At 37.8% G+C, this 19,626-nt stretch overlaps 1 protein-coding gene and 1 long non-coding RNA gene across 2 annotated transcripts; both read left to right on the top strand.

Moving 5' to 3' along the window:
* Nucleotides 1-2,462: 2,462 nt before the first annotated feature.
* Nucleotides 2,463-3,568, top strand: LOC138890095 (putative F-box/LRR-repeat protein At5g02700). Its single transcript, XM_070173450.1, has 2 exons — nucleotides 2,463-2,645; nucleotides 3,233-3,568. The coding sequence occupies exons 1-2, from the start codon at nucleotides 2,463-2,465 to the stop codon at nucleotides 3,566-3,568; spliced, it is 519 nt and encodes a 172-aa protein (XP_070029551.1).
* Nucleotides 3,569-8,572: 5,004 nt separating this feature from the next.
* On the top strand, nucleotides 8,573-10,282 carry LOC104240992 (uncharacterized). Its single transcript, XR_011406613.1, has 3 exons — nucleotides 8,573-8,758; nucleotides 9,148-9,309; nucleotides 9,704-10,282. It is a non-coding gene; the product is annotated as an uncharacterized lncRNA (long non-coding RNA).
* The last annotated feature ends 9,344 nt before the right edge of the window (nucleotides 10,283-19,626 follow it).

The raw sequence follows: 19,626 nt of genomic DNA, 5'->3' as shown, positions 1-19,626 counted from the left end.
AGCATTAGCGAGAAATGACTAAATGTTCTGGCCAAGAAGAAATTGTTGTCAAATTTTGAAAGTGCAAAATTAGAAAAATATGAGCACTGCTTGGATGGAAAATAAAAAAGAGTTTCATTCCAGTCTCATCCTCCTTCAAGAAAGACAGAGTTGCTTGAGTTGGTGCATTCAGATTTATATGGTCCAATGAAGACAAGGACTTTGGGTGGTGCACTTTATTTTGCTACCTTTATTGATGATTGCTCGAGGAAACTTTGGGTCTACATATTGAAGACTAAAGACCAAGTGTTGAGTGTCTTTAAGCAGTTTCAGGCTTCAGTTGAAAGAGAAACCACAAAGAAGCTGAAGTGTATTCGTACTGATAACAATGGTGAATATTGTGGACCGTTTGACGAATACTGCAAGCAACAGGGTATCGGACACCAGAAGACTCCTCCTAAGACTCCCCAGCTTAATGGTTTAGCAGAAAGGATGAACGGGACCTTGATGGCAAGAGTCAGATGTTTGCTTTCTAAAGCAAAGTTGCCGAATTCCTTTTGGGGTGAGGCTTTATTGACCGCCGCACATGTTATTAATCTATACCCTGCAGTTGCTCTGCAAAGTGATGTTCCAAATAGAGTTTGGTATGGCAAGGATGTTTCTTATGACCACTTGAAAGTGTTTGGTTGCAAAGCTTTTGTACATGTGCCTAAAGATGAGAGGTCAAAATTAACTGCCAAGACAAAGCAGTGCATCTTCATTGGTTATGGCCTTGATGAGTTTGGTTACAAGCTATATGATCCAATTGAGAAGAAGGTCGTGAGAAGCCGTGATGTTATCTTCGTGGAAGATCAAACCATTGAAGATATTAACAAAGCGGAGAAGCTAAAATCTCCAAGTTCTGAAAGTTTAGTTAATCTTGATCAAGTTCCTCATACAAATGCGGATGGCGTTGGTGGGCTCAATGATGATGGTGATGCCCTGAACCATATTCCAGATCAACATATTGATGGTGATAGTGATAACAATGCTAATGTTGATGAGGCAGATGCTCCTACTCACGAAGTTGTGGACGAGTTAGATATTCCATTGAGGAGGTGTTCTAGACCTCGTACTCATTCCTCCCGTTATTCATCCAATGAGTATGTACTACTCACTGATGGGGGAGAACCTGAATGTTATGCGGAGGCCATAGAGGATGAGCACAAGGATCAATGGATTGAATCCATGCAAGATGAGATGAAATCTCTGCATGAGAACCATACTTATGAGTTGGTGAAATTGCTTAAGGGCATGAGAGCTTTGAAAAACAAGTGTGTGTTCAAAGTTAAAGCTGAAGAACATAGTTTGAAGCCCAGATACAAAGCTAGATTGGTTGTCAAGGGATTTGGTCAAAGGAAAAGTATTGACTTTGACGAAATATTTTCTCCTATCGTGAAAAGGTCCTCCATTCGGATAGTTCTTGGTTTGACTGCTAGTCTTGATTTGGAGATTGAGCAGATGGATGTGAAGACTGCTTTTCTTCATGGTGACTTAGAAGAGGAGATTTATATGGAACAACCTGAAGGCTTCAAGGCAAAAGGTAAAGAAATTTTGTATGCAAACTTAAGAAGAGTCTATATGGATTAAAGCAAGCTCCCAGACAGTGGTACAAGAAGTTTGAGTCTGTTATGGGGGAGCAAAGCTACAAGAAGACTTCTTTAGATCACTGTGTGTTTGTACAAAGATTTTCTAATGATGACTTTATCATCCTCTTGCTATATGTGGATGATATGTTGATTGTGGGTAGGAATGCTTCCAAGATTGACGAGTTGAAGAAACAATTGAATAAGTCTTTTGCAATGAAAGACTTGGGTCATGCTAAGCAGATTTTGGACATGAGAATTACTCGTTCGAGAAACGAAAGAATGCTTTACTTGTCACAGGAGAAGTACATAGAACGTGTATTGGAACGTTTCAATATGAAAAGTGCTAAGTTGGTTCGCACATCCCTTCCTGGTCATCTGAAGTTGAGTAAGAAGATGTGTCCTACAACAACAAAGGAAAAAGAGAGAATGGCCAAGATTCCTTATTCCTCTGTCGTCGGAAGTTTGATGTATGCAATAGTATGCACTCGACCAGATATTGCTCATGCAGTCGGTGTTGTTAACAGATTTTTTGAAAATCCAGGAAAAGAGCATTGGGAAGCTGTAAAGTGGATACTCAGGCATCTAAGAGGAAGCTCACATGAATGCTTATGTTTTGGAGGATCAAATCCAATTTTGAAGGGCTATACAATTTCTGATATGGCAGGTGACCTTGATAACAGAAAATCCACTACAGGATATTTGTTTACTTTTTCAAGGGGAGCTACATCATGGCAGTCGAAGTTGTAGAAGTGTGTCGCACTGTCTACAACTGAAGCGGAGTATATTGCGGCTACTGAAGCAGGCAAAGAGATGATATGGCTCAAGAGATTTCTTCAAGAACTTGGATTGCGATAGATGGAGTATGTTGTCTATTGCAACAGTCAGAGTGCAATAGACCTGAGCAAAAACTCTATGTACCATGCGAGAACAAAACATATTGACGTCAAATATCATTGGATTTGTGAGCAAGTGGAGAACGAATCACTTCAGGTCAAAAAGATTCACACAAGTGAAAATCCTGCTGATATGTTTACCAAGGTGGTACCAAGAGACAAGATCGAGCTATGCAAAGAACTTGTCGGCATGCACTCAGACTAGAAGACAGTGCTAACTCCTCTAGATGAATGAGATCGGAGGGGGAGATTGATATGGTGTCCATCTCATTCAAATGATTTGGTATCCAATTTTGTTCACTTGGTTTGGTTTGGTAGCCAACCTTGTTGAAATTGTGAAAAAGGTGTGCAATTGTCAAATATTGTAGGCTTTAGAGAGTGAGGTTTTGGCTATAAAAGGAGAGCTTCAACTCTCATTTTGTTACACCAACAAAGAGAGAAAACAGAGAGAGCAAGGTATTCCACAGATTATAAAAAAATAGTCTGTGAAGAAAAATAGGGTGTGAGAGATATTGTAGTGAGGTGAAAAAACAAAAGAGTATATTTTCTTTTGAGGGTGTAGTAGTCTTAGGAGTATTCGTACTCATTACTACACAGTGTAAAATCCTCGCTATAGTGATATCAGTTGCTCTTCTTGGTCGTGGTTTTTCCCTTATTCAGAAGGGTTTCCACGTAAAATCTTGGTGTTATTTTTGCTGTATTTTTATTCTTACTGATTTAACCATAACTTAGTGGTCCGCGTTTATCACTAATACCGTGAATATTATTTTTACGGAGTTTATTCCCAACAGACTAGTCATAGCTTGGAACTCTCTAAAGAGCCTAAAGCTGGACACTATAGAGTTAGACGATGACGATATTGTGAATTTACTATCAGGTTGTCCTGCTTTGGAGGTGAAATTACTCTTTGGGGGTTTTCGTCGTGTTGAAATCACTTCTCCAAATTTAAAGAGACTAACGTTGGCAGGCCATATGAAGCCACATTATCACGGAAATGAGGAGTCTTTGGAGATTATTGCCCCACACATTCAACATTTGGAGATTTCAGGTGATCTTGTGTTGGGATAAAATAAATAATCCCGTTCAGGAATAATATCCACAGCAAATAATAATAATACAAGAGAGTAACAATGACACCAAATATTTTAGCGGGGTAAAATACAATACCCGAGTGGAGCAATATTATCACTATAATATTGCAACTTAGTAGTGTCAAGAAACTACTACAACTTTGAAAGAAATAACACTCTTTATTTAACACACTTTACTACAATATTACTACCACTCACTAATTATCTCACATACAATAATCTGTGGATTACTCTCACTAACTATATGTTGCTTCTCACTTTATTTTGGTGTGTTTTTAACCGAAACAAAGTGCCCTTTTATAGGCAAAGTTGTAACCAAATCAACCGCCCAACTTGGAAATTTTTTCATTCAAATCAGCCACCCATGTTTTTTTTTTCAGCAGCCCATTAAATTTTCGAAGCCACCCAATTTGACTTCTTTTTCATCTTTTTCAATGTTTCACTTTTTTTGGGTCCTACAAATCTCTCCCTTAATTTTGATTTTTCTTCTTCATTCCAAGTCTTGATCTCAATCTTTGAAAATCTTCAAACTGGAGAGCCTTTGTGAAGACATCTGCAACATGATCATGAGACTTCACATATTTGAGCTTGACTTCCTTCTTCGCAATGCATTCTCTGATGAAGTGATACCTTATATCTATATGCTTGCTTCGATCATGATACACTGGATTCTTTGCGAGTGCCTGCGCTGATTTGTTATCAATACAAATCTCTGTAGCTTCCATTTGTGGCAAATTGAGCTCCTTGAGTAACAATGGACTGTTTCTTTGAACTCCAAGAAATAACACAATCACCCAAGAAAAATACAAAACCAGTTGTACTTTTTCTATCATCAGTATCTCCCGCATAATCACTATCACAAAATCCCATAAGGTTGAAATCATTAGAATAATAATAAAATAACCCAAAGTAGATCGTACTTTCTAGGTAACGAAGAATTCTTCTAGTGACCTTCAAGTGAGTAGAGGTAGGAGCCTCCATTAAGCGACTTACTATCCAACTACAAAAAGTATATATGGTCTGGTACAAGTCAAGTACCTCAAACTTCCCACAAGACTTTTGAAGAATGTGGGATCCACTTTTTCTCCTTCATCAAACTTGGACAATTTTGTCCCACTTTCCATCGGTGTGTTCACGGGGTTGCAATCGAGCATGTTGAACTTCTTCAATATCTCCTTTGTATAACTTTCTTGAGAGATAAAAATTCCATCCTCCATCTGCTTCACTTCTAGGCCCAGGTAATATGACATGGGCCCTACATCTGTCATCTCGAACTCACGGGACATATCTTTCTTGAAAGCTTCAAACAAACTTGGTTTATTACCCGTAAAAATAAGATCATCAACATAAAGACAAACAAGTAAGATATCTCCATTAGTATGAACTTTAAGGTAAAGAGCATATTCATGGAGATAACGAGTAAACCCACTGTCTTGAAAATACTTGTCGATGCAACTATTCCATGCTCGTGGGGCTTGCTTTAATCCATATAAAGCTTTCTTCAACCGCAACACTTTATCTTCATGGTTTTTGACCACGAAGACCAATGGTTGTTCAACATAGACTTCTTCTTCAAGATATCCATTCAAGACTGACTTGACATCTAGTTGATGAATCTTCCACTTCATTTGCGCTGCCAAAGAGATCAGCAAACGAATCGTCTCCATGCGGGCAACAGGTGCATAGACTTCTTCATAGTCAATGCCTTGCCTTTGCTTGTAGCCTTTAGCCATAACTCGTGCCTTGTATTTCTCCACATCTCCATCAACATTCTTCTTTTTTTTGTATACCCATTTCACTCCTATTGCTCGATGACCCTTGGGAAGAGTTGTTAACTCCCAAGTGTTGTTCTTCTCTATTGACTTGATCTCCTCCTCCATGGCTTGTCTCCACCTTTTTTTTGTAACAGCTTCATCAAAGTTCATTGGTTCACTGTCAGCAAAGAGACAACATAAAAAATCAAAATTAGTAACTTCTTCTGTGTCCTCATAGAGCTCTTGAATGCTTCTTGTACTTTGCGGCTATTCATTTGGACCTTCTTGAGAAAAGGGAAATGCAACGTTTGTTTGAGAAGGAGGTGGATTTGTGTCCTGGACAGGTTCCACGGTCTCTGGTTCTTCTTCATCACCAAAGTATGGAAGAAAATCATATGAAGTTTCTTCCTCAACTTCCCAATTCCATGCCAATTCTTCATCAAATTCAACATCACGACTTACCACTACCTTGACGCTGCTTGGGTTGTATAGCTTGTAGCCTTTTGAACTCGTATCATAGCCAACAAACACATGCTTGACACTTCGATCGCCAAGCTTCGCTCTCCCTTGATGTGGCACATGAGCATAGGCTATGCTCCCAAAGATTCTTAAGTGCTTGACACTTGGCTTTATTCCACTCCATGCTTCTTGAGGGGTTTGATCTCTAACATTTCTTGTTCGAGACCTGTTATTCAAATAAATTGCACAAGAAACAGCTTCGCCCCAAAATTCCTTAGGCATACTTTTAGCTTTCAACATATATCTAGCCATATTAAGAATCGTTCGATTCTTTCTCTCTGCAACACCATTTTGTTGAGGTGAATAAGGTACCGTTAGAGGGAGACGAACTCCATGAAGTTGACAGAAGTCATTAAATTCATTTGAGGTGAATTCCTCTCCTCTATCGGACCTTAGAGCTTTAATTTCATAGCCACTTTCTTTCTCTACAAGTACTTTGAAATTTTTAAAATCAGCAAAAGCTTCAGATTTTTGGTTCAAGAAATAAACCCAAGTCTTTCTACTAAAGTCATCAATGAAAAGTAGAAAGTATTTTCTTTTACCAAAAGAAGGTGGATTGATTGGTCCACACACATCAGTGTGGACAAGTTGGAGCAGCTTGGTTGATCTTGACATGGCCTCCTTTGGAAAACTCCTCCTTGCATGTTTCCCAAGAAGACAAGCTTCACACAATTGATTTGGATGGTTGATTGATGGTATCCCATGTACCATGTTCTTTTCTCCCATTGATTTGAGCGCTTCAAAATTTAAGTGCCCAAATCGCATGTGCCAACACCATGATTCATCTTGCACATTAGCCTTCAAACACTTTGCATCAATTGTTTTAAGATTCAGAGAAAACAATCTATTCTTTGCCATATGCACTTTAGCAATTAGAATTCCACTTGAATCTCTAAGCCAAAGATGCATATTTTTCATGTGGATGTCATATTCCTTTTCAAGAAGTTGGCCCAAACTTAAAATATTACTTTTTAATTTTGGCACATAATAAACATCTTGAATTAACTTGTGACTACCATCTTTACAGGAGATCAGAATCGTACCTATCCCTTCGATTTGAACCTTTGAGGTATCTCCAAAGGACACATTACCTCTCACTGTTTTATTGATCTCCACAAACTTCTCTTTGCATCCACACATATGATTGCTTGCTCCATTGTCCAAATACCACGAGCTGCAATCATCTCTGTCTTCTTCCTTGAGTGCCATCAACAACGTTGACTCATTTTCTTCTTTCTTGTCGTCAACAAGGTTAGCCTTTTCTTCAACATTGCTACGACATTCCCAAGAGTAATGGCCAAATTTATGACAATTATAACATTCAATTTTTGATTTGTCATACCTTTGTCCATTATTTTCTTGGTAGTATCCACGTCCTCTTCCTCCTCTTTGTCCACGACCACGACCTCTGAATGTTTGGTGGATTTTAACTTCATTGTTGAAGTTGTTACCATTACTTCTTCCTCTTCCATGACCTCCTCGACCTCGGCCTCGTCCTCGTCCATTTCCTCGATAGCTTGTTTCACCTCCATAATCCTTGAAGGATGCCTGAGTTTTAAGAAGTTGCTCCAATGGCACTTCTTGTATCCTTTTGATCTTTTCTTCGTGGGCCTGTAAAGAACCTTCCAATTGCTCCACCATCATAGAGTCTAAATCTTTAGACTCCTCAATAGCACACACCACAAAATCAAATTTAGGTGTTAAAGTGCGAAGGATCTTTTCTACCACACGGACATCTTCTATGTCCTCCCCGTATCTTCTGAGTTGATTTACAATAGCCTTCACTTTTGAAAAATAATCCGAAATGCATTCGGATTCTTTCATTTTTAAAGCTTCAAAATCAGCCCTTAGAGTTTGAAGTTTTACCTTTTTCACCTTGTCAACTCCTTGAAGAGAATTTTGTAAAATCCCCCAAGCTTCCTTTGAGGTGGTAGCATCTGCCACCTTCTCAAACATGGCATCATCCAAACATTGGTGGATGAGCGTGAAGACTTGTTGATCCTTCTTCCTTGTCTTTGCCAAGACTTCTTTTTCAGTTTGAGGCAGAGCTTCCTCATTATCTGGTTTTCATACCCTCTGTCTATAATTTCCCACACATCCTGGGAGCCAAGAATGACTTTCATACGTAGACACCATTTCTCATAATTATCTTTTGTGAGACAGGGGTACTGAAAAGATAGCGGACCATTATTTTCCATGGCTCTGATACCATGTTGTTGGGATAAAATAAATAATCCCGCCCTGAAATAATATCCACAACAAATAATACTAACACAAGAGAGTAACAATGACACCAAATATTTTAGCGGGGTAAAATACAATACCCGAGTGGAGCAATATTATCACTATAATATTGCAACTTAGTAGTTTCAAGAAACTACTACAACTTTGAAAGAAATAACACTCTTTATTTAACACACTTCACTACAATATTACTACCACTCACTAATTATCTCATAGACAATAATCTGTGGATTACTCTCACTAACTATATGTTGCTTCTCTCTTTATTTTGGTGTGTTTTTAACCGAAACAAAGCGCCCTTTTATAGGCAAAGTTGTAACCAAATCAGCCGCCCATGTTTTTTTTTCCAGCAGCCCATTAAATTTTCAAAGCCACCCAATTTGGCTTCTTTTTCATCTTTTTCAATGTTTCACTTTTTTTTTTGGGTCGTACATCTTGGACATCTCCAGTGTAGGCTAGTAAATGTCTCCTCTTTGGTTACTGCCAGCCTCACTTTTGAAATTACATGTATCACTGAATTCCAGGATGAAGATGATGTTGAGGAAGAAAGTTGTCGTGATTATCATCAAGTTTCCGGAAACCTTGTTCTGGACTATCTTCAAAAGTTGAGTTGTGTGACTGAGCTAAGCATTGGAAGTTGGTTAGCTGAGGTTTGTATTTTTGTCGAAAGACCTTATTCTCTATTTGATTTAGCAAAGAATTGCAAGGTGTAAGCTTGAGAAGGAGAAGAGCCTTTAGAATCTAATACAATTATGAATTTTTGGATACTTGAGAATCTCAGTGAAAAAAGTTTTTTTGGTGAATAATTATAAGGCAATCTTTCTATGCTTGTAGAATGATCTTGTCTTCGTCTTTTGTGGCCTTTTATGATCTTCCTATCTCCTCTATGAAGTTGGATATTTCTTTACTGACAATAGATTGTTTTAGGAACTAGCATTTTGTACATTGTTATTTCTTTAGTGGCCTTTTATGATCCTCCTATCTACTCTTTGATGTTGCTCTCTATCCTTTACTAATTTCATTGGGATTATTTCTCCAGGTCGTGTTCATGTTGCAACTCGAAGGAGTGCCGCTTCCAGAATTGAGATGCAAATGTCTAACGCTAGAGATGGATGTGACAAAGTATAACTTGTATGGAGTAGCTAGCCTTTTGCGGACCTCGCCTCTTTTGGAGACGCTGAACATACACTTGGGAGTTGGGGTCGGTATTTCTCTCAATTTATGCTCTTCTTTTTATATTCATTTTAACTTTTTAGCACTCCAAACCCCCAAAAAGAAAAAAGGAAAGAATGAAAGTGTTTTTAAGGAGAATGCAAATAAGCATAGTTGCTTTTTATCTGGTAAACGGGCTCAAGAAAGGAAAAGGATTGGTGACTAACTGAACCTCTTCTAGCTTGGTTATGTAGTGCTTGAGCATTTCTCATAGATATTAGCTATTATAATTATTTGCTGAGAACTGTTCTAGATTCATGGGTTTTGAGAATTGCTCCTTTATCAGGCATTACTACTATGAAATCATTTTATTTTATCTTATGTGAAATATTCCTACTAGGCTACAGATCTGCATTCGGTCCTGATTATATTCTTTGTTCCAGTTGACTGATTAGCACTGCGAACTTGAGCTAAGCTGTTTTGGCAAAGGAGATAATATCAATTTGCAGAGTTGGATTTCGAACATTGTGTTTTCCAATCTCAAGAATGTTAAGATCATCGGCTGCACAGGGGAGTGTTGGAACAAGTGTTCTGAACATAAGCTTTTCCAACTTTCAGAATTTCTACTAAAGAATGCAGTGGTTTTGAAGAAGTTTGTTATCATAGCAAAGAGTTGGAATTGTTCAGAGAGCTGTGTCTCCCAATATTTATCACAATCTGCTAAGAAATTGTTAGACAGCCCAAGATCATCTAAGAATTTGGTGATTACTTACGAAGAGTGTGACTATACTGGAAGTGGTTTTGTAGTGGAATACTAGAAATGTTACCTTAGATTCTAGCTTTCGATTTACTGCAGAGTGCAGATATAATTTGAACTTGTGGCATACCAAATGTTGTGGATGCTTGGTTTCCACGAAGCCTTTGTTTGTTGCACTCTAAACATTGCATGTGTTTTTGGAATTTTCATTCAACTTTTTTCTGGAACTGTCAAAGATAGCAAACCTACAAGTCGCATATTTCCAGATAATTAGGCTCATGAAATACTGTATTTTGCTTCCTTTGTCGATAGCATCAAGATTTTATAACAGGAAGAAGGTTCTCTTTTTGGTATTTTGCTTGGAAAGAAGAGGTCCTATTGTTTTGTTTTATTGGGATAACCAAGAAATCTCCCAAGGATAGCGGCACATACTTTGAAACTCGACTAATAATTTTTTATTTAAATACCAGGTTTTTGTCTACAGCATATATCAAACTCGTGACGTGCTTATAATCTACACATCACCGGTTGTACTCTTACCGTTAGAACAAAGCCCTTGGTGTAGAAGGGGTCCTACTGTTTGTTTAAGCAAATAATTTATAGCCGCGGCCTTCCTTTTTTACTTGAGGTTTAAACTCATAATAAGACCGTTTGATTAGAGCTAATTGCTTGATTTCCCTGTAACGTTAATTCCTCATACAAATTCTGAGCGTTTGGAACAGCTTACTAGGGGTTGCCAAATTTTTTTTGGAGCAACAACTTTTTTTGATAAATGCCATTTTTCTTATTATTATCATTCCCCTCCCCTTTGATTCCCTTTATTGAAGTTGTTGCTCTTTTGGTGACTCGAACCCACGACTCTGGAGTTGTAGGTGGAGGGTGCTGGTCACATGAGCAACCACCTCTTGTCAATAAAATGCCATTTGAAAGAGTTCGAGTAGGGCTAAATAATACACTTCAATATATTCTTACTATAGATAGGCATAACATCTCTTCTATAGGTGTGACTTCAGTTTCTTTCTTTTCACCAGGAACAGTCAAGGAGCAAGTTTTTTTTCTAGAGTTCAGCAGCATTTGAAAATTTACCATATATAAGATATATTATCACCAGTTCACCACCATAGAACCTTAAAATTCCTCGAGCTAAGCCTCTATTGAGCATTTCTAGATCCCCAATTGGAACTTATACAAAACAAAAAAGGTTAAAAAGACACCTGGAAATCCGTCGAAATATGATAAATTTTCTAATAATGACTTCCATCAAGACCATGTCTATAAATCGAACAAACTTGGAGGCTGGAGATATTAACCCTCAATAACTACATATCCATGCAATATTGTACAAGAATTTGAGCAACTAGAGTTAGTTTGCCATTTGGTTACTAGTTGGATACAGCAATTTTAAAGATGACCTCCGGCTACCATATGACTGTACTTTGGTTAGATTTGATTTTTAGAAGAACTTCCCTCACCTGATGCAAGTTAAAGCTAATTTTCCATTTTCTTGTGATACTTAGATGATAACATTTGAGTGAAGATAGTCTCCATCTCTAATATTTAACCCAGAAAGTTAAAAAGGATAGTCCGGTGCACTACGCTCTCGCTATGCACGGGAATAGGAAAAAGGCCGGACGCGGTGAATATAAGTGAAATTTGTTGAAATTACATGTGAAAAATAATGTAAGACCTTTATTTAGACGTGAGCTGAAACTAATTTTGAAGATCACATATGCTGTAAGATCTTTCATGGAGACCCTCCTATAATGAAATTCTCAACAATTACATGAATCATTGTTAAAGAGAACTCTACATTAACATTCAAGATATGAGCCTCTTTCGATTTGATCCTGTTTACGGTCGAAATCAGGCTCATCTACGACATGGTAGATCAGGCTCGGAACATGAAGCACTGAAAATCGACCCCAAGTCCCACCAGACTATAACCTGGAGTCAGAATGCCTGTCTTCGAGAATATTGAGTCCGTGATCCCGGAATCGTTCCTAACGCCGAACAAGCTCGAAGATTGTTAGCATAACCAACAGAAAAACGAAATATCCGTGACCGGTCGGATATTACGGCGGGAATCTCGGCACGTACCAATAAGGAACCGGCAATCAGCAAACCAAGGGAATTTTACCTTTTATAGAATTGTACCTAAAGTAGAACTCCGCCATTATATAAAGGGGGTTTGATAATTCGTTTAACACATTGTAACACGCATTCCAAAACAATACATTATTATTTCTCTCTTTAAGCTCTTACTCTATTGTATCTTGATATTGATCAAGGGGCATCCAGTTCGAGGGTGGCTGACCTTCCAAGACTGAAATTATCCCACTCGTGTGGTTTGAATTTACTTTATCATTGTTTATTTCAATTACAACTTAATTTATCGCTTTGTGTCAAGTTAATCCATATATCCTTAAAACCACTTACAAATTCAATTATTATCAGATTTTGAGGATAGACCGATCCCTCTAATAGTTTTCAACACAATTAGGAGATAGATGCCCATATAAAATAAAAGCATGGCGTTAGACGAATTTAATTGGAGAAACATGATCATAGAGAATTCATATAACTAATCAAAGCTTGTTTAGGACTGATAAATTTAAAAGTTGTAGTATTTTGTGTCACTCACTAATTGTGTCTTTGCTCAACTAAAATGAGAGTAAGAGTGTAAATGAAACTAATAATCTTAAATGAAATACAACTCCAATCAGTTAAGATGGAAAATGGAGATTTGAATGTGATTTTCATAAGGAGAAACCAAAATAATTCCAGACGCTCATATTAGTTGATTATTTTTCCAATTTATGTTTAAGTTTACCAACAAACTTGTCTGGGGAGGGTAGTGTGTACGCAGACCTTACCCCTACCCTAGGGTAGAGAGACTGTTTCCAAATAGACCCCGGCATCCTTCCCTCCAAGAACTTCCCACCTTGCTCTTGGGGAGACTCGAACTCACAACCTCTCGGTTGGAAGTGAGGGTTGCTTACCATCAGAGCAACCCAGTTTAAGTTTACCATTCTTGCTATATAAAAAGAAGTAAGTTAAGTATTTTGAGAAGCACTAATTTCAATTACACAGTGCTAGCAACCAACACAATATTTAAATGCAACATAGCCGAAATTTAGAAGTAAACGCTGGTGAAAATTGAAATATCAAGTAAACCTTCTGTAGAAACAATGGTTTGAACAAGCTGAAATATTTCATGTGGCTTCTTGTACACCACAAACTATCTACTAAAGATTTTCTGTTTAAAAAAAAAAATATATATATATATATATATATATATTCCAAACAAACCTTTGTCAATTCTACCCAACCGTAGTAGAGGACATATACCACATAATCTTCTCATGCAAAAAGTCCTAGCACTTATCGACATTGTTCAATCTACAAAGACCTCAACTACAAAACTTTGGCCACTTGATAAAGGATGCATGTCACAAAGACATTGCCATCCACACAACAAATGCCTCATTAAAAACTCTGAACTCTGCTACCCTACTGTCGTTCACCTTTTTCGAACATTTGGATTAATAGGAACTCAAACCTCTTCAACCACACTTCATCCATCACACGCCAAAAAAAATTACGATACAAATGGCTGAATTCATTTCACTCGCCCCGATTAATGTGCCATCAAAACCTAGGCTTCACATACCAATAAGATGGCTCCCACCTACTAACCAGTACAAGCTAAACATTGATGGAGCTTATGACAAAAACAATCAAACAAGTGGCACTGGTGGACTCATCAGAGACCACCATGGCAATTGGATAGCGGGGTTTGCGCAGAAGGCATTTGCAACATCTGCTCTTCATGCTGAAATACTCGCATTAATAGCAAGACTAGAGCTCTCCTTCACAAAAATATCTTTTCCACTATAGCGGAAACAGATTCACAGGTATTATGTAACTTATTTTAAGACGAACACACACGCTACTCACATCTTCTTCATGATTGCAGTTTCCTTCTTGATGTTGCTGGCATGGAAGAAATAACCCATATATATCGGGAAGGCAACTCTGTAGCTGATGCTCTAGCAAAGTATGGAAGCACCAAGCAACAGACAATAACGGAGGGAGAAAACACTATATACTGGGAAACACCTGTAGATTTTATTTTACAAATTTTTACTAAAGACAGATTGAGAAAAATCACTATACGGTCTATCCCTATGTTATGTAATAACTAAACTTCTATGATCTAATATAAAGTCTCTTCTTTCATTAGTAAAAAAAAAAAAAAGGGTCTCTTAATAATGCAATAACCAATCCTCTTTCACAAGGGATTTTCAGAAAAGGCAAACCTATGGAATGCTCCCAAGCAAATAATTCATAGAAATGACCAATCAATTTCGCAGTCAAAATTTCGTTGATATTGCCTCTTTCAATTTTAGTGAATATGTCAAAAAAAGAGGAATATTCTTTTGCATAAATATTTTCTGATAATATCCCTTCCAAGCTGATTCCTAATCTCATTTCAACAGATTTCATGAATAAAATATTTTTTATTCATTTTCAACCGTTGTAAAAAATTATATATAAGTATCCTTGAAAATGACAACAATTTCTTTAACTAAAAGGGGTGCCTGTATCTACAAGATTTCTTAAAAGAAATTAAACTAGGCTTCAAATAGTTTTCTTTTCCTTAAAATTAATCTATATAATTTTATGAAATAATAAGTGAGACTATATTTTAAATGTTTTCCTCTTAAGAACAATCAGTTCACTAAAAAAATAATTCCAAATAATTCTGTACAACGACAAACCAATTGGTTGACCACATGCCAATAATTTTCATGTATATGTTGTGATTTGAATTTATTGTCTCTTCATTTAAATCACTCAAATTACTTCTTGGTTCCATATTTTTTTCTCTTCTTTTTGTTTCTGATTTCTGAAAACTGGATGAAATAAAGCAGCTGCAAAGACTCTTTTCTTGAATTCACTATGCATCACTTTCCCCAAGCAAATCGTCACTTCATTTTTTACTGTTACCATACTAACCACACGTGGCTTTCGAACCTTGCAAATTGATAGCAGCGTGTGAAATGACGCATAAAAGAGAAAGGAGTAGTACTTTTAGTTAAGTACTCAAGTAAAGTGGAATTGGTAGACTAGATGGTAGATTAGTGGGAAAATTAGGTGACATAACAAATATTTATACTGTATTTATTATTTATATTTAATATTTTTAGTAAATTTAAATTTGTAGATGTATTTAAATTTTATAACAAATTTATGAAAGATTAATTGTTTTGAACTGAAATAAAAGAGCAACAAGCTCTTGTAGCTCAATTAGTTAGAGTTCACTCTCAACAAAATTTTTTTTTAAGATTGTATTCGTTGCACAAATGAATATTAATATTTGCACGAACGAATAGATTATATACTTACTTCACTCGTTCCTCAGTGCACCACTTCGGGCTTTGTTGCTTTTTCCCATACTTTATTCCACTAATTTTGATGAACTACTACCGAATTAACACAGTTAATTACTACATAGTAACTGTGTTAATTCGGTAGTAGTTCATCAAAATTAATGGAATTTAAGAGGAATAAAGTATGAGATAAAGCAATGAATAACTGTGTTAATTCGGTAGTAGTTCATCAAAATTAATGGAATTTAAGAGGAACAAAGTAGGGGAAAAAGCAACAAAACCCGAAGTGGTGCACTGAGGAACGAGTGAATGCCCCTCTCGTTAGAAAAGGGGAAAAAGACCACCGGAAAACTATCCAAGCCCTAGCCTTTCTGCAGCCATGGCTTCCGACCGAATTAGTCAGTTGCCGAAACCCCTTCTACTTCAGATTCTCACTCTTCTGCCAACTAAGGATGAATTCACAACATGTGTGTAATGAACTCAATGGAAGTAAGGAAATAAACAACAATAGCAGAAGTAAGGAAATAAACAACAATAGCAGAAATCGAATGATTTTTGGGGAAATTTTCTGTTTATATTAATAAGAGAAAAATGATTACAATTTTGGATGAAAACTAACAACTCTCTAACTAGACTCCATGGCTGCAGATTCCTGAAGAAGAGAAGAGAAGAAGAAGGAAACTGTTAGGAAGAAGAAAGAGAGAGAGAAGAGAGAAGGAGAAAGAAATCGGACCCTGTTGAACGATGCCTTGGAGTTCATTAATGCCTAATCTAATCCTAGCCGTTAATTCAAATTTCTGTTATTCCCTTTCCCATTTTCTGTTATTGCCTACTCTCATTTGCCATTTCGAATCCCAGCTGTTGCTTCTTCTTAATAGGTCATGACATACTCTCCCCCTTCGAACAATCCCTGTCCTCAAGTATTGGAATCAAATTCTGGAAACCTTGCCTTGATGTAGTGATAATCTTCCCAAGTGGCATCTTCTGGAGGAAAATTTGACCACTGCACCAGTACCCTTACCACGGCAAAGTTGTTCCTCTTAATAAGCCGCCTCTGCAGAATTGCCACTGGTTTCACCAGGAACTTACCATCCTCGCTAGTGATTGGTAGTGTGGTCTGCACTACTACTCTATCTCCTACCTTCTTCTTGAGCAAAGATACATGAAACACAGAGTGGACCTTAGATTCAGGAGGAAGATACAGTTTGTAAGCCATTTTTCCAATTCTTGCCAGGATCTTGTAGGGCCCATAGTACTTAGAGCTCAACTTCAAGTTTCTTCTCAATGCTAGAATTCTTTGTCTATAGGGTTGCAATTTCAAATAGACCAAATACCCAACTTAACACTCCCTATCTATTCTTCTTTTGTCGGTATAGTATTTCATCCTCTCTTGTGCTTTAGTGAGGTTGTCCTTTAATAGCTGTTGCATCTGTTGTCTATGCATCATTGTATCTTCAGTAGCTGGTACCACAGTTTTCAATAAGGGGCCCAATGACAACTGTGGGGGTGAGTATCAGTATACTTCTTTAAGGGGGTGCACTGTAAGCTGGTATGGAAATTGGTGTTATACCACCATTCTGTAGCAGTCAGCCATTGTTTTCACTATGTTGGCCTAGTAGCAGTCATACATCTAAGAAAGTTCTCCAGACACCTATTGACCATTTCAGTTTGGTCATCACTCTAAGGGTGATAGGCAGTGCTATAATGAAGTTGTGTCCCTAGGAGTTTAAATAATGCTTACCAAAAGTGGCTTAGGAACACCTTGTCTCTGTCTATCACTACAGACTCTGAAATACCATGTAAGCGATGTATTTTCTTCCAAAACACCTCAGCTACAGATACTGCTGTGTAAGAGTGAGTAAGTGTTATGAAGTGTGCATACTTTTTTAATCTATTAACCACTACAACGATCACTTCTTTGTTCTTGGATATGGGCAACCCTTCTATGAAGTCCATACTGATGTGGCTCCAAGCCTGGTTAGGGATGGGTAGAGGCTACAACAACCCAGGGTAGGCCATGTGATCATCTTTGCTTTTGAGGCAAACATCACAACTAGACACATGATCAATAACCATCTGTTTTATCCTAGGCCAATAAAATATTTATGATAGTCTTATGAGAGTTCCAAGCTACCATGAGTGTCCACTTACAGGAGAATCATGAAAGGTGGATATCAACTGAGTTCTGAGTCCACCATTGGTACCAATATAAATTTTCCCTTTCTTCCTGAGTATGCTAGCAATGTAGTGCCATATGTTGGGTCCTTGCTGAGTCACATCCATTTGGCTAATGATTTATGTAGCTTTAGGGTCCCTTCATAACTGTGTGTTATTTCTTGCACCCATGCAGGAACTGATATACTAATGGCCTGCAATGCTCCTTGGAGTTGGTTCCTTTGAACTTCTGAATCTTCCTGCTGTCTAGAAAGGGCATCAGCTACCCTATTTTCAGCTCCCTTCTTATAATGCACCTCATAGTCCAACCCAAGCAATTTGGTCAGACCCTTTTCCTGTATAGCAGTAGTCACCCTCTGTTCTAGGAGATATTACAAGCTGTGATGGTCAGTTCTCACCACAAAATATTTGTACTGTAAATAATGTCTCCACTTTTCCACTGCATTCAGCAGATCCATATACTCCTTTTCATAGATGGATTTACCTCTGTGTCTTGGAGCTAAGACCTTGCTAAATTAAGCTATTGGTCTATCTTCCTGCATCAGTACAACCCCAATGCCCATTTGGCTAGAATCAGTCTCTACTGCGAACTCTTTGTTGTAGTCAGGTAATGCCAACACAGGTGTAGAAGTCATAACCTTCTTCAATTTTTCAAAGGTTAAGTCTACTTCCTCATTCCACTTAAAGGCTTCCTTTTTTAATAAGTCAGTCAAGGGTCTACAAGTGATGCCATAGTTGGCAACATACTTCATATAATACCCAGTCAGTCCCAAAAATCCCCTCAAAGCTCTTATGGAGTTGAGCTTAGGCCACTCAACCATGGCCTTTATTTTGGAGGGATTTGTTGATACTCCTTCTACAGTTATAATATGCCTCAAATATTCAACTTTGAACTTACCAAAAGAACACTTAGACCTTTTAGCAAATAAATAGTGTTTCCTTAGAGTATCAAAAACTACACTTAAATGAGTTACATGCTCCCTCTCAGATAAGATGTATATAAGTATTACATCAAAGAAAACTAACACAAATTTTCGAAGGAAAGGTTGAAAAACCTGGTTCATCAAGGCTTGGAAGGTGGCTGGGGCATTTGTTAGCCCAAATGGCATCACCTTGAACTCGTAGTAGCCCATGTGAGTTTTGAATGCTGTCTTGTACACATACTCCACCTTCATTCTAATCTGATGGTAACCAACCCTCAAATCTACTTTGGAAAACATCACAGACCCACTAAGATCATCTAATAGATCATCCACAATGGGTATTGGGTATTTATCCTTTATTGTAATGTCATTCAGTCCCTTATAGTCTACATAGAACCTCCAAGTCCCATCTTTCTTCTTGATAAGTAAGGCTGGTGAAGAGAAGGGTGATTGACTATACTGTATGATGCCATTAGTGAGCATCTCCTTGACATGTATTTCTAATTTCTCATTCTGGTAATAGTTGTATCTATAGGGCCTCAAATTGACTGGCATAGCCCCTAATTTCAACGGTATGGTATGGTATGGTCTAAGGTCCTGACAGGGGGCAAGGCCTTAGGCTCAGCAAATACATCTGAGTATTGTTGTAGTACCTCCTCAATAGCCTCTCCAATTGGGTCTTGCTCTTCTGCCTTTGCAGCACTCATCATGAACAGGTGACCTATTAGAGCCTGACCTTTCCTTAGCATTTTGCCCATTGTTCCACTGGTGATTAGGTTCAACTTCCCTTCCTCAGTAATGCCCTGAAATATTAGCTTGTTGCCCTTCTTACCAATGGTAACACACATCTTCTCATGGTCGAATTTGATTGGATTATGCTTCTTCATCCAGTCATTTCCCATCACCATGTCACAACCCCAAAGTGGAATAATCAGTAAGTTCTCTTGGAAGGGCCTGCCTTGCATTTTTTTATTGATAGCTCGTGCAAATCGAAGTGCACATAACATTGTTTCCATCAGCTACTGTCACTCTCACTGGTGGACAGGGTTGGGCTTCGTACCCTGACTCCTTAACTGTGGTGGCATTAATGAAATTGTGAGTACTCCCAGAATCAAGTA

This window comes from Nicotiana sylvestris, chromosome 4, assembly GCF_000393655.2.
Source record: "Nicotiana sylvestris chromosome 4, ASM39365v2, whole genome shotgun sequence".
Lineage (NCBI taxonomy): Eukaryota > Viridiplantae > Streptophyta > Magnoliopsida > Solanales > Solanaceae > Nicotiana > Nicotiana sylvestris.
Note: the sequence above shows the minus strand (reverse complement) of the source record. Positions and strands in the feature narration are given on the sequence as shown.